The following is a 26,163-nucleotide window of genomic DNA, read 5'->3' on the forward strand; positions in this document are numbered from 1 at the left end:
CATTGTTTTATTTCACTTAGTCCTGCATGTTGGAGCTCAGAGCCTAAGATTTTCACTGTACCCTGCAATCACACCTGCAACCCTGTACATGTGACTATTAAACATCTCTGGATGGCGGGGTCTCCGCTTTGTTGTTGTTTGAATCGCAGATTGCCCCTTTAACAGCTACCAGCAAGTTACCTATCTAGTTGTGTGCAGCTTGCAAAGACTTGTTCCATCTTACCTTCTAGTGACTTCCGTGATATTAACTTGGTTGCACAGTAGCTACATGACAGCTGTAGCTAGTAAGAACTTGCTAGAAAATGACTTGCGCCTAACGTTACATTAGCTAGATAACGACGTTAGCTAGAGCTGTCAGATTTATCATGACAACATATCGTTCACCCAGACAACGTGCTTACTAACTAACCATATCAACTTATTCATGACCTCCCACCTTCTGAGCCATAGCTAGCTATTAATCTTCAAATATAAAATAAAATATTAAAACATGATCAAGCTAGCAGGTTTACAATTCCGCGGGCGACGTTATTGTTTACAAACACTATGTTGTTTACATCTTACGGAACTCTGGCGACTTGGGGTCGACTAGCCTGCCCTACACTGCCCCCTGCTGTATTGGAGTTGAATACATTCCAGAACCTCGAAAAAGAGATACCGTATCTCCCCAAAAATGATGGTCACATACTTTTGTTTGCCACCTGAGAGATCAATATCTGTGTGTGCGTGTGTGTGTGCTGTACTATACTTTCATTTCGATGAGATGAATGTCATGGCTAAATGTCATGGCTAAAATGTTATAATCCAATGAGCATTATGGTTTGAGCCGCCAAGTAGGAACCTCCAAGGGGAGTGAGTGTGATACAACATAAAGTAGCCACATTGGTTTTCTGGTGTGGGAGCTGGGTTGGCATGCATTAGCTCAAAATACTTCATTTTACTGACATTGTAAAAGTGGTTTATCTTGGTCTGCCTAGTGGTGTTTATTATTAATCGTTGTTCTTGTTTCTATCTATTTGAGGAGGACAAATAAGCTTTTGACCAAGTCACCCTAAGCCAACTACAATCTCAAAGCACTTGGTGATGTTTCCCCTCCCATTTGGAGGATCAGTGGATAGGAGCACCATCACGTCTGTCTGTCTGTCTGTCTGTCTGTCTGTCTGTCTGTCTGTGCCTGCGTGCATGCAGCGTGTGTCTGTGAACTTGCCTGCAAGGATGTGTGCGTGCCTGCCTCCGTGAGTGTGTCACCGTGGGAACGTTTCTGTAGGAATCCAGCAAATCAGTTGCCATAGCAACTGTGTTCCATAATAGTAACAGTCGCTGTATAAGTATTTTATGCACTCGGGGAGTACACGTATTTCCTCCTCCACCTTTAATAATGCAAGCTTCTTATTTATCTTGAGCTTTTAAGAAGGCCTACCCTTATCGTTTTCAGATAAACCTTTAATGTGTGTTTCAGTTTAACATACTATTTATAACACCAAGTGGGACCAGACCTGTGAGAAAGAAATCAGTTGAGGCATAACAGTTAGGCTACTTCATCAATTGTGTGTATTAGGCTATATGTTCACAACATTCTCACATTCGCCGTTAGGTACAGTAGGCCTACCTGTTGTATACATCTGACTTTGCATTGAAATAATATCTAATCTATATAGCAGGTGACTAATTATTAGCTACCACCAAGGATAGGTGGGCCACTTCCTTCCTCTGCGAATGTGCAATGACTGAACTCTTATGACCTTATTAAAGAACCAGGAACTCATATCGCAACAAGATGGGGCCCTGGTGCAGATTAGTTTTAGCTGTGATCACAAGTGGAAATAATAGATGTGCATACTGCAGAGGTGCAAAACCCCTTACTACAGAAGTGCGAAAAGACATTGAGTACTACAGAATTAGTCTATATAAATATAAATCAAATCACATTTTATTGGTCACATACATATATTTTGCAGATGTTATTGCGGATGTAGCGAAATCTATGCTAACCAAGCCATTGAGCCTTGTATAAATTCTTTATTTCCCCTTGAGGTTACAGGACAGGAATAGTGTCATAAGCACAAAACTGACAATATTGAGTCCATACTTACAGCTCAATCAGGTTTAAATATAGCCTATCCTTTGTTGATATAACAGGCTGTGTGGAAACTTGTGGGCCTATCAAGACACCAAAGACATTGTATAGGCTACTGTTTGAGTGAACAACAGTCATATCGTTCCTGCACATGATGTCTATATACAGCAGCTCTCCCTCTCTCATGTTTCTTTACCTGTCTGTCAAGCGCAGGGATCATCATAGCGCATCGTCTGCGCGCAACATATCCACCGCGTTCCTATTCACTCCCACCACGCGACCCACTCCCCACCCCTGCTGCGACGCTCCGCGTCTTCTAAACTAGTGGTCGCGGGAGAGATACGGGGTAAGAGGGGGAGGGGGAGAGAGGCTCGACGTTAACACAATATCTGGGGGATATTACAGACTAAAGTCTGGCTTTTATATCAGAAAAAAACATATGCTAAATGGATCTGAATTAAACGCGTTTCATCCATGGTAAGGATTTATGTTTCCTCCTTAAATCGTGTTTGCAGCGCATGGTGATAGAAGGCGACATTTGCATATTGTAGATTGCATAAATATTTGTATCCATTAAATAATTTCCTATGAGTGGTTAATGCAATGACAAAATGGCTTGACAAAGCAATATCGACATGAACTGAGAACAGTGTTTAGGTAGTCCATGTGAAAAAAAGAAACAAGTTGAATTTGATGAAAGACCAACAATAAAAAAATTGCAATTCAACTGAACTTATTCCGATTTTCCAATTAATTGTTTCTTACCATATTTGAGTAAGAGGTAAGAGATGCTCTATAGCCTAAAATCCCGCAAAGCAACGAACACGATTCGTTTGGCAGTTGTAATCAGATTTGTTGAGCCACTATATGCAAAGACTAATCAATAAACTGCTACAAAAAGCAAATAGATTCAGCTGATTCAGAATTGCTGTCACAATTTTTTTCCATATTATAAGCAGCACATTTATTGCCTGAGAGGCAACCCCTGTAACCTAAATCATGAACCATCTGCATTGTCATGAAATTCTGGCACTTGGCTTATTGCGGTCCTATAAGATCAGATGCAGCCGTATGATGGAATGTGGCAAAAAGAGAAGCGGACAGTCAGTTACATATTCTGTGTGTGAGAAAGGCAATACATGCAGCGATGTAACTTAGGTCGTATTAATTATCTCTGCTGTACTAATGCATAGGCTAAGCTACATTCAGTGTGGAGAAACATGTTTTATATCAACCGACTGTGGAAACGGCTGTTTCTTTTTACTGGCGCAGTTGCCTGGAATAGTATAACTTCCCTGCTGGTTCAATATTAGAAGCAATACGTCAGAAAACCAATTGACGTAGTGATTGGTCACCGAAACAGGTTTTGAATTAGATTTTCTTGGAGCCGATATGATAACATAGGATGCTGTCTCGGTTTCATTCAATATTACCAACAACATCACTAACTTGAATTGAAAGCATGAATTCCTTTACATTGCTTTTCTCAGTTCTAGTAAGGTTGGCGTCCGGCAGAACGACTGAATCAGCACCATGGACAGCGACCGTAGTTTGGAAAGGATTTAAGTTAGTTTCATGCAACATTTCACCGAAGACTTTCGCTGAATCTTTTGCTATTAGGCTTGTATGATATTGTAGAATTGTATACATATACACTTGATTAAGGTTCTTGGAAACAATAATATGAAACGTTTGGAAACGATGTTTGCTTGTATTACGAATTCACATTCTACGCAGCAACTTCCCTTGTAATTCATGTTCCAGAGAATAATCATTATACTGCTGCATTATATATATCTTTAAATGTATTTCACATAGAGATATTGATTAATAGCATATGTACTGTAGCAATTAGCTGTATAGCTACTGAACTATGGGTTTTGTAAATGTTACAGAGAGCACTGCAGTATCTACTCAGAAACAGTAGGTTCACTAAGGGACAAGGGCATAAGACAACTATGACAGGAGGATCGCTTCTTACAGGCTTCCTATGCAGGACAGGAAAGGTTAGGTGTAGGTCACATCCACCCCCACAAACCTGGAATTATGAATAATCTGTCTAGAGGGCCAATTGAGGGCACTGTCAGTGCTGTATGCCATCACATCCATCTTTCTAACAGGAAGTGTGGCACATTCTGACATGCACAACTCACCTGAGATGGGATACCAGGATGGCAGATCAGGGGGTACAACGGTGCCAATTATAGTAATGGGTGTTGGGGTGATGTCAGTTCTTGACACGGTGCAGCTGCACACCAGGGGACAGACATGTCATAGGAGGAATATTCTATTCTACTCTAGAGTACTCAGTCTTGACAGTCTCCGCCATGACACTGTCTCTTCTGAGAGCAGATGGAAATGCATGACTAGCTGATAATGAGTCAGTGAGCTGATAGTGAAGGAGAGAAAGAGAGAGAAAGAGAGCGAGAAAGAGAGAGACAGAGAAAGAGAAAGAGAGAGAACGAGAGAGAGAGTGTGTGAGAAAGAGGTCTGATGATGAACGACAAGCTCTTTGTGATGGGGTGGGGGGGTTTTAATAATGTTGCCCACCTACATATACAAATACACACACACACAGATTGATGTACATGTACTCACACATAAGGTTTTACACACTAACTAAGACACACATACAGTGCCTTCGGAAAGTATTCAGAGCCCTTGACTTTTTCCACATTTTGTTATGTTACAGCCTTATTCTAAAATGGATGAAAAAAACAACATCTTCAGCAATCTACACACAATACCCCATAATTACAAAGCGAAAACAGGTTGTTAGAAATCTGAAATACCTTATTTACATAAGTATTCAGATCATTTGCTATAAGACTCGAAATTGAGCTCAGGTGCATCCTGTTTCCATTGATCATCCTTGAGATGTTTCTACAACTTGATTGGAGTCCACCTGTGGTAAATTCAATTAATTGGACATGATTTGGAAAGGAAAACACCTGTTTATATAAGGTCCCACAGTTGACAGTGCATGTCAGAGAAGAAACCAAGCCATGAGGTCGAAGGAATTGTCCGGAAAGCTCAGAGACAGGATTGTGTCGAGGCACAGATCTGGGGAAGGGTACGAACACAGTGTTCTCCATCATTCTTAAATGGAAGAAGTTTGGAACCACCTTCCTAGAGCTGGCCGCCCAGCCAAACTGAGCAATCGGAGGAGAAGGGCCTTGGTCAGGGAGGTGACCAAGAACCTGATGGTCACTCTGACAGTGCTTTAGAGTTCCCCTGTGGAGATGGGAGAACCTTCAAGAAGGACAACCATCTCTGCTGCACTCCACCAATCAGGCCTTTATGGTAGAGTGGCCAGACGGAAGCCACTCTTCAGTAAAAGGCACATGACAGCCCACTTGGAGTTTGCCAAAAGGCACTTAAAGACTGTCAGACCATGAGAAACAAGATTCTCTTGTCTGCTGAAACCAAGATTGAACTCTTTGGCCTGAATGCCAAGCGTCACGTCTGGAGGAAACCTAGCACCATCCCTTCGGTGAAGCATGGTGGTGGCAGCATCATGCTATGGGGATGTTTTTCAGAGGCAGGGACTGGGAGACTAGTCAGGAGCGAGGGAACGATGAACAGAGCAAAATACAGAGAGAGATCCTTGATGGAAACCTGCTCCAGAGCGCTCAGGACCTCAGACTGGGGCGAAGGTTCACTTCCCAACAGGACAACTACCCTAAGCACACATACAAGACAACGCAGGAGTGGCTTCGGGACAAGTCTTTGAATGTCCTTGAGTGGCCAAGCCAGAGCCCGGACTTGAACCCAATCAAACATCTCTGGAGAGACCTGGAAATAGCTGTGCAGCAACGCAACCCATCCAACCTGACAGAGCTTGAGAGAATCTGCAGAGAAGAATGGGAGAAACTCCCCAAATACAGGTGTGCCAAGCTTGTAGCGTCATACCCAAGAAGAATCAAGGCTGTAATCACTGCCAAAGGTGATTTAACAAAGTACTGAGTAAAGGGTCTGAATACTTATGTAAATTGATTTTTGCTTTGTCATTATGGAGTATTGCGTGTAGATTGATGAGGGGGAAAAACAATTTAATACATTTTAGAATAAGGCTGTCACATGACAAAATGTGGAAAAAGTCAAATGGTCTGAATACATTCCGAAGGCACTGTACATGCATGCAGTCAGATGCACACTCCGTTTTAGAAACCCAGACAGACCCAGACTTGAGAAGTTACATTTGCTCCAGAGTCACACAGATAAATGTGTGTAAACCAAACAACAGAGAGGATATAAACTGAAGGCCAGAGGAAGAGCAATAATGAAGAGACCTGTCGAGAGATGGGGAAAGAAATGGGTATGAAAAGCACAGACTGATATATTAGGACTAAAGACTAGTCCTTGGATAAAAAGGATAGCAATCTACTCAACAGACTGAGTAGCCTGAAATATGTTTTAAGGGGGATATCAATAAATAGTTACTGCAGACCTATTGTAGGTACTCAACACAACAACAGTATGAAATAAAAAAATAAATCAACTGCTTATCAATTACCTTTTGCTGTTGTGCTGTGCATGAAAGATGTTGTTTTTGCCAATAGATTATCAAGATGTAATGCGCGAACAATATGAGGTTTTAGTGGATTAGTGGATGCGCTATCTACCTAGATTAAGGCAATACGTCAGTTGAAGCTGCAGTGATAGATAGCAGCTAGGATGATAAATGTCATTCTATAGCTGAAACTACCCAGCCAGAAATAGCTTCTACTGCCTCCCTTATCAGAGTGGGAGTGCGAAGTGAGGAGTCTGGTTGGCAAATTGCGGGAGGATCGATGTCAACCCCCCTGTCGTTCCTCTCCTTTCCACAGCCCAGAGCTAGGGGTCAAACTGGGACGCTCAGAGGGGGCGACAATCATGACAGCACTATGTGAGTTGGCGTGTGTGTGTTTGCAGCTGCAGCAGGTTCTACCTAAATATTTTTTTACAACCAAATCTCTATTTTTTATGTAAATGGCATGTTATAGAAGGGTCCATGCAATTTTTTTTTTTGATTTCACATGTTTCAGAGGAATTTACCACAAACTGCAAATCACTTCCTCACCCTTGTGTATTATGGGGGCCCTGAAAAATTATCAAAACACCCAATTACATAATTTTAGAAACAGCAAAGCTCTCAGCATAGTAATGAAGGTATTTAGATGTTGTACAATCTAGAAGAAAAATAAACGCACACCTATTAAGGCGAGGTGCTGGCTAGCGGGTTAGACAACTTGAAAATAAGGGAGAGCCGCACACTCTAGGAGCTCAGATGCAAAAATGTAATATCCAACGTTTCAGCCGAGCTGTCTTCATCAGGGTATCAGGGCTGTCGAAACGTTGGATATTACATTTTTGCATCTGAGCTCCAAGAGTGTGCGGCTCTCCCTTATTTAGATGTTGTACATCTGAAGTTGTGTCATTCCGGAATGTATCCGCAATGTTACATTCCCTTTTTTGCGACTCGAGCCTTCTCAAGCAGTTCCATTTTCCGTGTAGCCTGCTGCTACAGGTAACTTTACAAAAAAAGGAAATACTGTACCAACATATAGTGTCTTAATAGGATTCTGGGCGACAACACCATGCTTTCAATATACATTGTATCCCTAATTTACTCAAGTGTTTACTTTATTTAGGCAGTTAGGCCTACCTGTAAATGGACTTTGGAGGTATTGTTCGAGTCGCAACAAAATGGAATATAGCCAAACGTTGTGGATAAAGTTCGAAATGACACAATTTCACATGTAAAACATCTGAAGACCTGCGTCACTAGACTGATCGCTTTGCAGTTTCTAAAATGATGTATTTGGGTGTTTTTGGAGCGTTCATGTTTTTTTTCGGGGCCCAAAACTACACATCAAGGATAAGGAACTGATTTGCTGTTTGGGGAAGTTTCTCTAAAACGTGAAATCACAAAACAATTGTCTGGTCCCTCTATTTACATATTTTTTGGGTAGATTTGGTTGTAAAAAATTAAAACTTCTCATTTGACATGCCTAAATAAACACAGTATGACAGGGAAAGAAAACAAAAAATAGCTATCTTTTCAAGACAACATTTGGTGTGAATCACTGAGAGATCTCAGGGAAGGAATCTGTGTCGGGGACTCGCATGCTGCAACTATGTTCGATTAGCAGCTCCATGAAACCCGCTGATCATCGTTATCTGACTGGAGCGCTCACGCTGTGCCTGTTTTCCTGGTCCATCTTGGCAGAAATGACTAGTGCCTCTGAGCTGGAGTCCATAGATCTTAGACAAGACAGCTCTCTCTCCCTCGTCTACTGTGGGAAAAAACCTGCCCAGACCCACACAATACACCTGTGGCCGGTTTACCGACAGCGATGGCATTTAGGTTTACAAGTGTTTTAATGATGCAGCCGAATATGTAACATGCGTTTCCCAATACACGAAGCAGAGTGCGTCGTTGGAGCATGTGTCGATACTGATTGGATCGAAAGAAAGGGAACTCTGCTCTCGAGTCAGCTTTCTCTATTAAACTCTTACCTTAATAACATTAGAATTATTTCACAATACCCACGACGGATCAGCTATTATAAAGATACCACCTATGACTGCAAATATTGAGGCGGCTTATTCTAATGCTTACCCAATAAAAATGCACTAAATCCCCAATTTGGCACATCCCTGCGCACATGTTAGACTACACATCATGAAATATATTGAGATACATTACAGATAGTAGCCTACAAGTAACAAAATATGACTCTATTGATTGAACATTAAATTTATTTGAAAATGATTGACTACTCCCTTCACAGAACAGCGCAAACTGGCCCTAACCAGAATAGAAAGAGGAGTGGGAGGCCCCGGTGCACAACTGAGCAAGAGGACAAGTACATTAGAGTGTCTAGTTTGAGAAACAGACGCCTCACAAGTCCTCAACTGGCAGCTTCATTAAATAGTACCCACAAAAAACACCAGTCTCAATGTCAAGAGTGAAGAGGCGACTCTGGGATGCTGGCCTTCTCGGCAGAGTTGTAAAGAAAAAGCCATATCTCAGACTGGGCAATAAAAAGAAAATATTAAGATGGGAAAAATAACACAGACACTGGACAGAGGAACTCTGACTAGAAGGCCAGCATCCCGGAGTTGCCTCTTCACTGTTAACGTTGAGACTGGTGTTTTGCGGGTTCGATTCCAGGCTGTATCACATCCAGCTGTGATTGGGAGTCCCATAGGACGGTGCAGAATTGGGCCAGCGTTGTCCAGGTTTGGATGGAGTAGGCTGTCTTTGTAAATAAGAATTTGTTCTTAACTGACTTGCCTACTTAAATAAAGGTTAAATTAATAATAAAATACCCCTAAGCCAAAATACTCCTGAACAGCTAATCAAATGTCTACCCAGACTATTTGCATTGTCCACCCCCCACCCCCTCTTTTACACTACTGCTATTCTATGTTTATTATCTATGCATAGTCACTTTAACTCTACCTACATGCACATATTACCTCAATTACCTCAACCAACCTGTGACCCCCACATATTGACTCTGTACCGGTACCCCCTATATATAGCCTCGCTACTGTTGTTTTACTGCTGCTCTTTCATTGTTTGTTATTTTTATTTTTGACTTATCTGTTTTTTACTTAACAGTTATTTTGGGCTTGTAAGTAAGCATTTCACTGTAAGGTCTACACCTGTAGTATTCAGCACGTGACAAATAACATTTTATGTTATTTGATTGAAATCAATAATAGAGCAAAATAACAATATTAAAATGTACAGTTGAAGTCGGAAGTTTACATGCACTTAGGTTGGAGTCATTAAAACTCGTTTTATAACCTCTCCACAAATTTCTTGTTAACAAACTATAATTTTGGCAAGTCGGTTAGGACATCTACTTTCTGCATGACACAAATAATGTTTCCAACAATTGTTTACGGACAGATTATTTCACTTTTAATTCACTGTATCAAAATTCCAGTGGGTCAGAAGTTTACATACACTATGTTGACTGTGCCTTTAAACAGCTTGGAAAATTCCAGAAAATGATGTCATGGCCTTAGAAGCATCTGATAGGCTAATTGACATCATTTGAGTCAATTGGAGGTGTACCTGTGGATGTATTTCAAGGCCTACCTTCAAACTCAGTGCCTCTTTGCTTGACATCGTGGGAAAATCAAAAGAAATCAGCCAATACCGCCGAAAAAAAATTGTAGAGCTCCACAGGTCTGGTTCATCCTTGGGAGCAATTTCCAAATGCCTGAAGGTACCACGTTCATCTGTACAAACAATAGTACGCAAGTATAAACACCATGGGACCACGCAGCCGTCATACCGCTCAGGAAGGAGACGTATTCTGTCTCCTAGAGATGAACGTACTTTGGTGCGAAAAGTGCAAATCAATCCCAGAACAACAGCAAAGGACGTTGTCAAGATGCTGGAGGAAACAGGTACAAAAGTACCTATATCTACAGTAAAACGAGGCTTATATCGACATAACCTGGAAGAAGCCACTGCTCCAAAACTGACATAAAAAAGCCAGACTACGGTTTGCAACTGCACATGGGGACAAAGATCGTACTTTTTGGATAAATGTACTCTGGTCTGATGAAACAAAAATAGAACTGTTTGGCCAAAATGACCATCGTTATGTTTGGAGGAAAAAGTGGGAGGCTTGCAAGCCGAAGAACATCATCCCAACCGTGAAGCGTGGGGGTGGCAGCATCATGTTGTGGGGGTGCTTTGCTGCAGGAGGGACTGGTGCACTTCACAAAATAGATGGCATCATGAGGTAGAAAAATTATCTGGATATATTGAAGCAACATCTCAAGACATCAGTCAGGAAGTTAAAGCTTGGTCGCAAATGGGTCTTCCAAATCGACATTGACCCCAAGCATACTTCCAAAGTTGTGGCAAAATGGCTTAAGGACAACAATGTCAAGATATTGGAGTGGCCATCACAAAGCCCAGACCTCAATCCTATAGAAAATTTGTGGGCAGAACTGAAAAAGCGTGTGCGAGCAAGGAGGCTTACAAACCTGACTCAGTTACACCAACTCTGTCAGGAGGAATGGGCCAAAATTCACCCAACTTATTGTGGGAAGCTTGTGGAAGGCTACCCGAAACATTTGACCCAAGTTAAACAATTTAAAGGCATTGCTACCAAATACTAATTGAGTGTATGTAAACTTCTGAGCCACTGGGATTTTGATGAAAGAAATAAAAGCTGAAATAAATCATTCTCTCTACTATTATTCTGACATTTCACATTCTTAAAATAAAGTGGTGATCCTAACTGACCTAAGACTGGGAATGTTTACTAGGATTAAATGTCAGGAATTGTGAAAAACTGAGTTTAAATGTATTTGGCTAAGGTATATGTAAACTTTCAACTTCAACTGCATGTTTGTGTAGAGTGCGTGTGTTAGCATGTGTTTGTGAATGCTGTGTGTGCACCTATGTGTGTGTGTGTGTCTCTGCACAGTCCACACTGTTCCATAAGGTGTAGTTGTATCTGTTTTTTAAATCTGATTTTATTGCTTGACTGAGTTACATGATGTGGAACGGAGTTTAATGTAGTAATGGCTCTATGTAGTACTGCGCATTTCCTGTAGTCTGTTCTGGACTTGGGGAGAGTGAAGAGACCTCTGGTGGCATATCTTGTGGGGTATGCATAGGTGTCTGAGCTGTGCGCTAGTTGCTTAAACAGACAGCTCGGTGATTTCAACATTTCAATACCTCTCACAAAGACAAGCAGTGATGCAGTCAATCTATCCTCCACCCTGAGCTAGGAGAGATTGACATGCTGGCCCTCTGTGTGCATCTAAGGGTCAGCTGTGCTGCTCCATTCTGGGCTAATTGTAATTTTCCTATGTCCCTCTTTGTGGCACTTGGCCACATAACTGGACAGTAGTCCAGGTGCAACAAAACTAGGGCCTGTAGTAGATGTTTTGTTGATAGCGATGTCAAGAAAGCGTAGTAGTGCTTTATTATGGACAGACCTCTTCCCATCTTAGCTACCGTTGCATCAATACGTTTTGACCATGACAGTTTACAATCCATGGTTACACCAAGCAGTTTAGTCTCTTTAACTTGTTCATTTTCCACATTATTCATTATAAGATTTAGTTGAGGTTTTGGATTTAGTGAATGATTAGTCCTAAATACAATTATTTTTGGACCAGATTATTTCTTGCCACCCATTCTGATACTGACTGCAGCTCTTTGTTAAATGTTGTAGTGATTTCACCTGCTATGGTAACTGACATGTACAATGTTGAGTCATCAGCATACATAGACACACAGGCTTTACTCAGTGCCAGTGGCAGGTCATTGGTAAAGATTTTAAAAAGTAAGGGGCCTAGACATCTGAACTGGGGAATGCCAGACTCTACCTGGATTATATGGGAGAAGCTTCCATTAAAGAACACCCTCTGTGTTCTGTTAGACAGGTAACTCTCGATCCACAATATAGCAGGGGATGTAAAGCCATAACACATACGTTTTTCCAGCAGCAGATTCTTATTAACAATTTCTCTCAGCCAATCATCAGTCATTTGTGTAAGTGCCATCCGTATATGTTGAATGCCCTTCCTTTTAAGTGTGCTTAAAGTCTGTTGTTAATTTGTTTACTGTGAAATAATATTGTATTTGCAATGAAAAAGTAGTTGGCATTATCAATGGGTTTTGTGACGAATGAGCCATCTGATTCAATGAATGATGCAGCCGAGTTTGCCTTTTTGCCCAGAATTTAATTTAAGGTGCTTTTTACTATCATTCTTTATATCATTTATTTTTGTTCATAGTCCAATTTCTTCTTCTTTTTGTTAAGTTTAGTCATATCAATCCTAATTTACAGTACGTTTGCCACTCGGCTGTGCAGCCAGACATTTTGCCATTCCTTTTTCCTCATCCCCCTCAACCAACATTTTTTTCAATTCCTCATCGATCCACGGGTATTTAACAGTTTTTACAGTCATTTTCTTAATGGGTGCATGCTTATTAGTAACAGGAATAAGCAATTTCATAAATTATTTAAGTGCAGCGTCAGGACACATCAGACCAACAAATATTTTTCACATCTTCAACATAGGAATCATTGCAAAACCTCTTGTATGATCACTTATACACTATTTTAGGTCGTCTTTGAAACTTTGTTTTTCCTAAATATGGCTATTATATTATGATCACTACATCCGATGGATGTGGATACTGCTTAAGAGTGGATTTCTGCAGCATTAGAAAAGATGTGATCAATACAAGTGGATGATTTAGTTCCTGTTCTGTTTGTAAATACTCTGGTAGGTTGACTGATAACCGGAACCAGGTTGCAGGCACTGGTTACAGTTTGAAGCATTTTCTTGACTGGACAGCTTGACGAAAGCCACTCAATATTTAGGTTACCCAGAAAATATGCAAACTTGTAGTGTATTTGAGTTTTAAAAAAGCTTCTAACGTTTGTAATTTCCACTTTGAAATTTCAAACGTGATTTACCCCAAACCAAAAAAAATTCAACCCCCATAAAAATATCCATTAATTATAATCTTAATAATAATGAAAATGTCCTGTTGCTGCAAGATTATTTTACTGCGGTAGCAAACTGGCTCAAATTAAGATCCTACATCTGTATGTATAGTATCAAATCAAATCACATCTTATTCGTCACATGCTTTGTGAACAAAAGGTATGGAGTAACTGTCAGGGATTTCTTCGTCGGAGGACGATATGGCGAAATCATCATCGGAAAATGAGGACCAATATGCAGCAGAGTTGAGATGGTTCATTTTGAACTTTTAATAAATTCCAAAACGAACATACAAAATAACAAAAACGAACGCACGATACACTGACAGTCCTGTTAGGTTTACACACACTAAACACGGAACAATCTCCCACAATTAAACAAACAAACACACCCAACTAATATAGGACTTCCAATCAAAGGCAACACCACACAGCTGCCTTCAATTGGAAGTCCACCCCAATTAACCAAACATAGACATACAACTAACTAGATCAACATAGAAATACGTGAATCTCAAACAGTGCCCAAAAACCCCGGAATACTAAATCAAATGCCCTTAGTACAAAAACACCACCCTGAACCACATAAAACAAATACCCTCTGCCACGTCCTGACCAAACTACAATACCAATTAACCCTTATACTGGCCAGGACGTGACAGTAACAGTAAAATGCTTACTTACGGGCCCTTCCCAACAATGCCCTTCCCAACAAATAGAGAAATAATAGAAAAGGTAAACACATAATAATACAAGTAATAATATACTGCTCAAAAAAATAAAGGGAACACTTAAATAACACATCCTAGATCTGAATGAAAGAAATAATCTTATTAAATACTTTTTTCTTTACATAGTTGAATGTGCTGACAACAAAATCACACAAAAATAATCAATGGAAATCCAATTTATCAACCCATGGAGGTCTGGATTTGGAGTCACACTCAAAATTAAAGTGGAAAACCACACTACAGGCTGATCCAACTTTGATGTAATGTCCTTAAAACAAGTCAAAATGAGGCTCAGTAGTGTGTGTTTTCTCCACGTGCCTGTATGACCTCCCTACAATGCCTGAGCATGCTCCTGATGAGGTGGCGGATAGCCTCCTGAGGGATCTCCTCCCAGACCTGGACTAAAGCATCCGCCAACTCCTGGACAGTCTGTGGTGCAACGTGGCGTTGGTGGATGGAGCAAGACATGATGTCCCAGATGTGCTCAATTGGATTCAGGTCTGGGGAACGGGCGGGCCAGTCCATAGCATCAATGCCTTCCTCTTGCAGGAACTGCTGACACACTCTAGCCACATGAGGTCTAGCATGGTCTTGCATTAGGAGGAACCCAGGGCCAACCGCACCAGCATATGGTCTCACAAGGGGTCTGAGGATCTCATCTCGGTACCTAATGGCAGTCAGGCTACCTCTGTGCGGCCCCCCAAAGAAATGCCACCCCACACCATGACTGACCCACCGCCAAACCGGTCATGCTGGAGGATGTTGCAGGCAGCAGAATGTTCTCCACGGCATCTCCAGACTCTGTCACGTCTGTCACGTGCTCAGTGTGAACCTGCTTTCATCTGTGAAGAGCACAGGGCGCCAGTGGCGAATTTGCCAATCTTGGTGTTCTCTGGAAAATGCCAAACGTCCTGCACGGTGTTGGGCTGTAAGCACAACCCCCACCTGTGGACGTCGGGCCCTCATACCACCCTCATGGAGTCTGTTTCTGACCGTTTGAGCAGACACATGCACATTTGTGGCCTGCTGGAGGTCATTTTGCAGGGCTCTGGCAGTGCTTCTCCTGCTCCTCCTTGCACAGCGGTCCTGCTGCTGGGTTGTTGCCCTACGGCCTCCTCCACATCTCCTGATGTACTGGCCTGTCTCCTGGTAGCGCCTCCATGCTCTGGACACTACGCTGACAGACACAGCAAACCTTCTTGCCACAGCTCGCATTGATGTGCCATCCTGGATGAGCTGCACTACCTGAGCCACTTGTGTGGGTTGTAGACTCCGTCTCATGCTACCACTAGAGTGAAAGCACCGCCAGCATTCAAAAGTGACCAAAACATCAGCCAGGAAGCATAGGAACTGAGAAGTGGTCTGTGGTCCCCACCTGCAGAACCACTCCTTTATTGGGGGTGTCTTGCTAATTGCCTATAATTTCCACCTGTTGTCTATTCCATTTGCACAACAGCATGTGACATTTATTGTCAATCAGTGTTGCTTCCTAAGTGGAGAGTTTGATTTCATAGAAGTGTGATTGACTTGGAGTTACATTGTGTTGTTTAAGTGTTCCCTTTATTTTTTTGAGCAGTGTAGATACACAATGAGTAATGATAACTTGACTATATACAAGGACTACCAGTACCTAGTGGATGTGCAGGGGTACGAGGTAATTAAGGTAGATATGTACATATAATTAGGAATAAAGTGACAGATAATAAACAGTAGCAGCAGCGTATGTGATGGACTAACTATTTGTCAGTCTTATGGCTTGGGGGGGTAGAAGCTGTTCAGGGTCCTGTTGCTTCCAGACTTGGCGCATCGGTACCGCTTGCTGTGCGGTAACAGAGAGAACAGTCTATGACCTGGGTGGCTGGAGTCTTCAACAATTTATTTATTTAGTATTGTAGAGGAACAATATATAGAGAAAGGAGAGTCTCTCTCTCTGTAATTCTGAAACGCTAATAATCTATAATGGTGGTCAATCCAATAACCGTAATAATACTTTACTACATTGTTTCAAAGGCATCAATCCCCTTGATGCAGATCATTGTGGATCGTCATCCACTTTGATGCAGATCATTGTGGATCGTCATCCACTTTGATGCAGATCATTGTGGATCGTCATCCACTTTGATGCAGATCATTGTGGATCGTCATCCACTTTGATGCAGATCATTGTGGATCGTCATCCACTTTGATGCAGATCATTGTGGATCGTCATCCACTTTGATGCAGATCATTGTGGATTGTCAAGTTGCCTTCAGCCCCAGTCAACAGATTGGGTCTTTAGCATGGTGTCAGACCCACAGATGCCCACGCACACACACGCACACACGCACGCACGCACGCACGCACGCACGCACGCACGCACGCACACACACACACACACACACACACACACACACACACACACACACACACACACACACACACACACACACACACACACACACACACACACACACACACACAGACACACACACACACACAGAGAGAAAGTGGTAGGTGGCAGCCTCGTAGCCACATTCTCAGGATCGAGAGCCTCTCCCTCAGCCCGTCTCAACTCAGCACCTGTCAACTGCTTCCCACTCCACCCACGGAGTCCCCTGGCAGCAAGCCAGTAATGACAAAGTAACAACTGTTATTAAACTGCCATTGATTCCCAACAGAATTATTCAGGCAGATAGGCCATAATAAAAAGGGGTGGATGGATGAAATGTAATTGAATATATTGAGCACAGTCTGAATGAAAGAAAGGCCGAGCCCTAATCATTGTAAAGACTGACTCCGACTCACTCAAATTAAGCTGTGTTTGTGAATGCTGCACTGTTAAAATTAAGTGCTAACAGAAAATATTGAAAACACTATTTTGTTGTTTCAAGTCCTGTTTAGTGCAGAATAGATACCGTCTCTTTTGGTTCAATTTCCTCTCTCTAAAACACGTGTCAAACTAATTCTGTGTATTGAAACACTTACATTAGGTTTACATTCAAACACCCTCCAACCACCAGATCTCAGTTTAGGTGCACTACTTTTCATGGTTTCATTACACAATCATGGTGTTTTGAGACATTCTATTTTTACAGTGTGTATTATAATATGCACGCTTAGGGATGGTTAGTTAGACGTCTCAATATGTGTTTCAACACCGCCAAAGAAAGACTCTGGCTTATAATAATGCTGTAACAGAAGTCATGAGTCTCTCAAGGTATTTCATGTGAGGTTGGTGGTTATATTGCTACTCTCAGGGGGAATGAAGAACAGAAATAAACCAATAATATCTTCCCTCTTCATTCTGGCTCCCCCCACTCCCTTCCCCACAACCACCACTAACTACTTCTCTATTATACCCAGATGATTACACTCTGTTTCGGTTTGTATAGCTACTGTCTGTCCCCATGCTCGCTGTTCACCTGGGTTATGAAATAGAGTTGTTTATTAACATGAACAGGGCATGTTGAATCACCTTGGAATAGAACTACATATCCCAGCTGACATACGGGGGGATGCTCCTTCATAGCTAGACAGCTGTTTATTTCTCACTGCACAAGATGCATCTCCTTCTCTCCATCCAAATAGATCACTAGATCCCAAATGGTGGGTTGGGACTCACTGGTGAGCCACAGGCAGCCAGTCCCTCCTCCTCTTGGGTCACGGTGAAAGCTGTGGCTGGATTTTTTGTTGTTGTCTATTTGGTGGATAATAATCGATAGTTTGAGATCATTCAAATAGATTACTTAGAGGAAGGTTTGGTAGAATTAATATTCCAAGAACATTATGTTGATTTTCAGTCACAGAAAATACTTTTTTTGAAATTAAATCAGTATTAGTAGTCATGTAAAAGTCTAGACAAGTCAATTCACCTTCACATCCTGTTGGATATCAGAATTAAAAAAAAATGTTTGAGTCATTGCCTCATCTTTCTGTATCTCACACTTGCAGATCTTTGGATAATCTCACTTTCAAGCACCAAATTATTAATTATTTAGTATCAAATCAAATCAAATTTATTTATATAGCCCTTCTTACATCAGCTGATATCTCAAAGTGCTGTACAGAAACCCAGCCTAAAACCCCAAACAGCAAGTAATGCAGGTGTAGAAGCACGGTGGCTAAGAAAAACTCCCTAGAAAGGCCAAAACCTAGGAAGAAACCTAGAGAGGAACCAGGCTATGAGGGGTGGCCAGTCCTCTTCTGGCTGTGCCGGGTGGAGATTATAACAGAACATGGCCAAGATGTTCAAATGTTCATAAATGACCAGCATGGTCAAATAATAATAATCACAGTAGTTGTCGAGGGTGCAACAAGTCAGCACCTCAAGAGTAAATGTCAATTGGCTTTTCATAGCCGATCATTGAGAGTATCTCTACCGCTCCTGCTGTCTCTAGAGAGTTGAAAACAGCAGGTCTGGGACAGGTAGCACATCCGGTGAACAGGTCAGGGTTCCATAGCTACAGGCAGAACAGTTGAAACTGGAGCTGCAGCACGGCCAGGTGGACTGGGGACAGCAAGGAGTCATCATGCCAGGTTGACCTGAGGCATGGTCCTAGGGCTCAAGTCCTCCGAAAGAGAGAAAGAAAGAGAGAATTAGAGAGAGCATACTTAAATTCACACAGGACACCGGATAAGACAGGAGAAATACTCCAGATATAACAGACTGACCCTAGCCCCCTGACACATGAACTACTGCAGCATAAATACTGGAGGCTGAGACAGGAGGGGTCAGGAGACACTGTGGCCCCATCCGATGATACCCCCCGGACAGGGCCAAATAGGCAGGATATAACCCAACCCACTTTGCCAAAGCACAGCCGCCACACCACTAGAGGGATATCTTCAACCACCAACTTACCATCCTGAGACAAGGCCGAGTATAGCCCACAAAGATCTCCGCCATGGCACAACCCAAGGGGGGGGTGGGGGGGGGGCGTCAACCCAGAGGGAAGACCACATCAGTGACTCAACCCACTCAAGTGACGCACCCCTCCTAGGGACGGCATGGAAGAACACCAGTAAGCCAGTGACTCAGCCCCTGTAATAGGGTTAGAGGCAGAGAATCCCAGTGGAGAGAGGGGAACCAGCCAGGCAGAAACAGCAAGGGCGGTTCGTTGCTCCAGAGCCTCTCCGTTCACCTTCACACTCCTGGGCCAGACTACACTCAATCATAGGACCTACTGAAGAGATGAGTCTTCAGTAAAGACTTAAAGGTTGAGACCGAGTCTGCGTCTCTCACATGGGTAGGCAGACCATTCCATAAAAATGGAGCTCTATAGGAGAAAGCCCTGCCTCCAGCTGTTTGCTTAGAAATTCTAGGGACATTTAGGAGGCCTGCGTCTTGTGACCATAGCGTACGTCTAGGTATGTACGGCAGGACCAACTCGGAAAGATAGGTAGGAGCAAGCCCATGTAATGCTTTGTAGGTTAGCAGTAAAACCTTGAAATCAGCCCTTGCCTTAACAGGAAGCCAGTGTAGGGAGGCTAGCACTGGAGTAATAGTCAGGATTCTAGCAGCCGTATTTAGCACTAACTGAAGTGTATTTAGTGCTTTATCCGGGTAGCCGCAAAGTAGAGCATTGCAGTAGTCCAACCTCGAAGTAAAAAAAGCATGGAATAATTTTTCTGCATCATTTTTGGACAGAAAGTTTCAGATTTTTGCAATGTTACGTAGATGGAAAAAAGCTGTCCTTGAAACAGTCTTGATATGTTCTTCAAAAGAGAGATCAGGGTCCAGAGTAACGCCGAGGTCCTTCACAGTACAACCATCAAGATGAATTGTCAGATTCAACAGAAGATCTCTTTGTTTCTTGGGACCTAGTACAAGCATCTCCGTTTTGTCCGAGTTTAAAAGCAGAAAGTTTGCAGCCATCCACTTCCTTATGTCTGAAACACAGGCTTCTAGCGAGGGCAATATTGGGGCTTCACCATGTTTCATTGAAATGTACAGCTGTGTGTCATCCACATAGCAGTGAAATTTAACATTATGTTTTCGAATTACATCCCCAAGAGGTAAAATATATAGTGAAAACAATAGTGGTCCTAAAACGGAACCTTGAGGAACACCGAAATGTACAGTTGATTTGTCAGAGGACAAACCATTCACGGAGACAAACTGATATCTTTCCGACAGATAAGATCTAAACCAGGCCAGAACTTGTCCGTGTAGACAATTTGGGTTTCCAATCTCTCCAAAAGAATGTGGTGATCGATGGTATCAAAAGCAGCACTAAGATCTAGGAGCATGAGGACAGATGCAGAGCCTCGGTCTGATGCCATTAAAAGGTAATTTACCACCTTCACAAGTGCAGTCTCAGTGCTATGATGGGGTCTAAAACCAGACTGAAGCGTTTCATATACATTGTTTGTCTTTAGGAAGGCAGTGAGTTGCTGCGCAACAGCTTTTTCAATTTTTTGGAGAGGAATGGAAGTTTCGATATAGGCCGATAGTTTTGTATATTTTCTGGGTAAAGATTTGGCTTTTTCAAGAGAGGCTTTATTACTGCCACTTTTAGTGAGTTTGGTACACATCCGGAGAGCCGTTTATTATGTTCAACATAGGAGGGCCAAGCACAGGAAGCAGCTCTTTCAGTAGTTTAGTTGGAATAGGGTCCAGTATGCAGCTTGAAGGTTTAGAGGCCATGATTATTTTCATCATTGTGTCAAGAGATATAGTACTAAAACACTTTAGTGTCTCCCTTGATCCTAGGTCCTGGCAGAGTTGTGCAGACTCAGGACAACGGAGCTTTGGAGGAATACGCAGATTTAAAGAGGAGTCCGTAATTTGCTTTCTAATGATCATGATCTTTTCCTCAAATAATTTCATGAATTTATTACTGTTGAAGTGAAATCCATCCTCTCTTGGGGAATGCTGATTTTTAGTTAGCTTTGCGACAGTATCAAAAAGAAATTTAGGATTGTTCTTATTTTCCTCAATTAAGTTGGAAAAATAGGATGAACGAGCAGCAGTGAGGGCTCTTCGATACTGCACGGTACTGTCTTTCCAAGCTAGTCGGAAGACTTCCAGTTTGGTGTGGCGCCATTTCCGTTCCAATTTTCTGGAAGCGTTCTTCAGAGCTCGTGTATTTTCTGTATACTTTATTCAACTCTGCATAGTTATAGTTTAGGAATACCAGGAAAGTTAGTAAAATAAGCCAATCTTAGCACAGTGCAGTCAAGGACCAGTATCATGCATACAACCATCATGGCAGAAATGTTGTCAATCTTGAAGGAGAAAAAGTGCTTTCCCTTTCCCCTGTCTAAAATGTTTTTGTTACACCAGATGGGTGCTCCATCTTTTTGTAATTTCAACTCATGAGATGGCTATCCAAACACTCCCTGTCTTGCTCTTACAGACACGTGTCATATCAAAGGTTTCAATTGCAGTCACTCTGAGATTGCATTGGTAATGCAGTATAACTGTTGTACCGCTGCATACTAGACATTAGATAGATGTGCAGACCAACCAAACTAACCATCTTAACCACCTTTCAGCACTGCCTGTCTGTACTGTACTTTTAGTCTTCTATGACAACTCTTTGTTTTTCTTTACAGGTTCACCAGCTTCCTCTTCAAGATGGCCAGTCAGCGCTAAGCTAATTAGCTGGGTGTAGCAGGTTTGACTGGAGGAAGAGGTGCCAGAGGCACCATGGGAGATGGAGGAGCCCTCCATACGGAGGGGAACGCCCTTCTCAAAGCCGTCTTCCAGGGCAAGCTGCGACTGACCCGGCTCCTCCTGGAAGGGGGCGCCTACATCAATGAAGGCAACGAGCGGGGCGAGACCCCCATCTCTGCTGCCTGCCTGGCTGGCTACGAGGACCCCCAGAGCCGCCAAAGGATGGTGCGCTACCTCCTGGAGAAAGGAGCCGATCCCAACATCCCAGACAAGTCTGGGCGGACCGCCCTGATGCATGCCTGTGTCGAGCAGGCGGGCAAAGAGGTGGTGTCCCTGCTCCTAGAGAATGGAGCTGACCCCAGCCTCAAGGACTACACAGGCTCCTCCGCCCTGGTCCATGCCATCAACAGAGGTGACCGAGACACCCTCCAGGTCCTGCTGGATGCCTGCAAGGCCAAGGGCAAGGAGGTGATCATCATCACCACTGACACATCACCCTCGGGTACCAAGAAGACCAAGCAGTACCTCAACTCCCCCCCATCACCAGGGGTGGTGGACAAGCTCTCGCCCATGGCCTGCATGTCGCCCTCAGAGGTGGTGATCCAGACCTCCAATTCCCCAGCAGCAGAGAAAGCTGAGGAGGAGGACAGTATCTTCAGCTTTGCGTTAACATCAGCTTTACCCCTACCCTCCACTAGAACCCTAGGGGAGAAAAGGCCGCACCCCCGCAAACTCCTGAAGAGGCTCAACTCGGAGCCTTGGGGACTGGTAGCACCCTCAGTGCTCAGCAGGGTCCCACAGGAGGAGGTTGATGGTGGACTGGAGGAGGAAGGTGGGGGTAGGATCATCACTGAGATGAATGGTCTGTCAATATCGGGTCCTGGCAGGCCTCTCCTGTCTCGTCGGCACAGCATCGAAACACACGACCCCTGCTCACCCAAACTCATTGACCGATCCTGCTCAGAGGACTGCGCAGCCCTTTGTAGCTCCTCCTGGGCCGACAAAGTCCAACAGCACCAGATCCTGTACCGCAGGAACACCGCGCCTGAGTCTCAGGAAAATACAGGCGGACCAGGGGCGGTGGCTTTACGCACCCTGGCTCACCCCAAACTTACCCGTATGGAGCACTATGAGTCAGACACACACCTGTGTCCTGAGTCCATCCCTGGATCTCCAGACTCGGGGCGCGTGTCGGTGGAGCGGAGGAAGTATAATGCCTCGCCCCTCTCTCTGCTCACCACCTCCTCCCGGGAGTCCCTTGAGAGCATCCCCAATTCTGTCTCCCCCATCACCATGCGCAGACGGCCCTCCGGCCTCCTGGAGCGCAGAGGCTCAGGCACCCTCCTCTTGGACCACATCTCCCACACCCGCCCCGGGTTCTTGCCCCCACTCAATGTCAACCCCCACCGGCCCATCCCAGACATCCGGGCCAATGGCAAGCCCACTTCCCCCATCCACTCTGGTCCGAAGATCCTGGTTCCAGTTGCCCCTGCCTCACCCAAGAGAGGCCCAGACTTCAAGATGAAGAAGAAACTGATGAGGAGGCACTCCATGCAGACGGAACAGATGAAACAGCTCTCCACCTTCCAGGAGATCCTTACAGAGAAGGTAATTGAGTCCAACGGGGACTGAATACTAAAAGGACATGTGAGGGCAAGTTGGGGGTACAGTGGTGGATCACATCTATCTAGTTAGTCCACCATTTTCCTCAACCAGTTCTTAAACCAGGACTACTAACATGAATTTGGCTCATTCAGAGTGAGGCCTCAGTCCCATCCTTGTTCTGTGTCAAGTGCAGATGGTTATTTTTATTTTTAGGTGACCTATTTTAATTTGTTGTGTTTCCTTTCTGTCACAGAAAGCTGGTTGATTGAGTAATATGGTTTACAGGAGATGTTCTTTTCATTTCTCCTCAAATTATTTATTAATATACTATTTGCAGTCAAGAGAAATAGAAACATATTTCTGTGTTTTTAGATGTTTACACACCGCAAAATGTGCACCAATGTCATGCCTATTGTTCCGTGTGCTGAAGACATTTTCGTCCCCTCTGAAATCAGTCACCTTATCTATCTATGACACTTTAGGTCAAAAGGACAAATCAACAGTAGAGATGCTAGCAACAGCTTACCTTGAATTGTTATTCTGAATGTGCTGTCTTCCCGATTTTCAATTCTTGCATTAGCTGCTTTAAAACATCAAAATTCAACCCTAAAATGCTCTCATGTTGATGGGTTTGTTTGGGGGAGAATGATGCTGCATTCCATGAAATAGTTTTCAAGACATAGTTCCCGAAGATTTCAATGTCATTGTATTGTTTCTGTTATCTACTTTCACTTATTTGCCTTCACCTTTTAATCACTTGAGATTTTGTGTTTTAGAGAGCTATTTTGGCTATATGGTCAAACCACACGCCTGACTTACCCTGACAACTACAGTGGGATCAGCATGTGGGACCCTTTATGAGTATCACACTGTAATAATATTATTATCAATTGATTTAAAAAAAGAAAAGTCGATTGAATGGCAATTAATTTCATACAAAATTCCAAAGAAATCCCATGAACGCATGTTTGTATACATTGAAGTGTGTGAATACTGTAAGATGGCTTTTAGAAGAATTAACCTCAAATAATTGCACATTGGTGCTATGCCTTTGCACATGGAAAGAGCTCCTAGCACATATTAACTGTAAATAATGTAAAGATAAGACAAACCTAATTTGCTTATGAAATATGTCCATGTGCAATATGCTGTACTATAATGTCAATGGATTTCCTTCATCTAGGGTGGATGTGAAGTTGTCTTTACAAATTGACATTGAAAGCAATCTGAAGCACTTCTTAACATTTACTGTACACTGATTTGCCAAAAGGGAGAGTGTGAGGCTCAAAGAACATAACATTTACAATTACTTACACATTTAGATTGTCACATTTGTATAGGGTGAGATTTAAGAGAAAAAGAGTTTGAAAATGTTTACCAAGCTTACAATCGTGACCGCTTGTCCCGCTTCCATTTGAAATATTTGTCTTTAATGAAATAATGTTTATGTGCTACAAGGTTTAATATTGACCTCCTGTTGATTGAACTGTATGTAGGTTACTTGAAGTTTAAGAGAAATACAAACAAAAAATAAATATTTTTGTATGCCTGTTAGGAAATAGAAATGTAGATTCTAATATGTAATCTATTTTCACGTTTGAACTTGATTGTAACTTGATTGTGGAATAAATATTTGTTAAATGTTCATAAGTGAATTAAAACAACCTTTAGTTGTCATGTCTCTTTAATATGAGATTTGTCATGTCAATTTGATATAAGAAATGTATTCATAAAATTGATAATACTGTACTTTCAGTATCAAGAATCAATCAATCTCCGTTAATTTTGATATTTCTTCAAAAAAATTATGTGCTTCATTTTCTGTGATGGCAAGAATCACAGGGTACAAAATATTTTCCATACTAGTCTTAGGTATTGGATATTCAGTACCGGTTTGAGACTATCAGCCAGCCTGAATGACTCTGCTGCACATGACGGGAAGACAAAGTATTTATTTTAGCCAGAAGTGACCTCCACACATTCATCTGTTAAACAAGATGCACTCCAGCACAGGTGGAAGATGTCTTCTTTGGCAAAGGCCTGGAGGAGGGACTTTAGATAGATGAGATAATATACACTAACACTGCAATGGATAAAGAAGGAGTCATTTGGTGAGGTAACTTCATCTCCATAAAAGCATAACTTTGGACATGGTTAATAAGTGAATAAAGTATGTTTTGTGAAAGTGACAAACTTTCTAATACAGTGGGGTTCAAAGTCAATAGATCCCTTGATAAAGATGAGCAAAAAAAATCTAATAATAATAATACATATACTGAGTTATATTGTACGCTCAAATAAAAGGAAAAAATATTTATTTACTAATACAATTGCTCAGAGAAAGAAAGTGATTTTGTTTAACAAGTAACAACAAAAATCTAAAAAGACAGTGGTCAACATTTTTGGATCCCCTGTTTTGGCCATCTCTGTTTCTGGACAGAGATGGCCAAAAATTCTGTGGTTTGAATTGAAGAGGTTAGTCCATATGTTCAGACAAAGGATATCAGGGATCTGGAAGGATTCTGTATGGAGGAATAGTCTAAGATCCCTCCCAATGTGTTCACCAAGTCTTATATGCTAATCTTTATCAAGGGATCCAATCATTTTGGACATCACAGTATATGGCTAGACTAGCCCACATACATATAGATCAGGGATGTGAGTTTG

The 26,163-nt window shown here is 42.5% G+C and overlaps 1 protein-coding gene across 1 annotated transcript; it reads left to right on the plus strand.

Moving 5' to 3' along the window:
- Positions 1-2,279: 2,279 nt before the first annotated feature.
- LOC106580187 (ankyrin repeat domain-containing protein 34A) lies at positions 2,280-24,767 on the plus strand. The gene is made up of 2 exons (XM_014160974.2): positions 2,280-2,554; positions 21,831-24,767. Exon 2 carries the CDS (start codon positions 21,925-21,927, stop codon positions 23,521-23,523), a length of 1,599 nt encoding a protein of 532 aa, XP_014016449.1. The 5' UTR covers positions 2,280-2,554; positions 21,831-21,924; the 3' UTR covers positions 23,524-24,767.
- The last annotated feature ends 1,396 nt before the right edge of the window (positions 24,768-26,163 follow it).

The sequence above is a fragment of the Salmo salar genome, chromosome ssa02 (genome assembly GCF_905237065.1).
Source record: "Salmo salar chromosome ssa02, Ssal_v3.1, whole genome shotgun sequence".
Taxonomy (NCBI): Eukaryota; Metazoa; Chordata; class Actinopteri; order Salmoniformes; family Salmonidae; genus Salmo; species Salmo salar.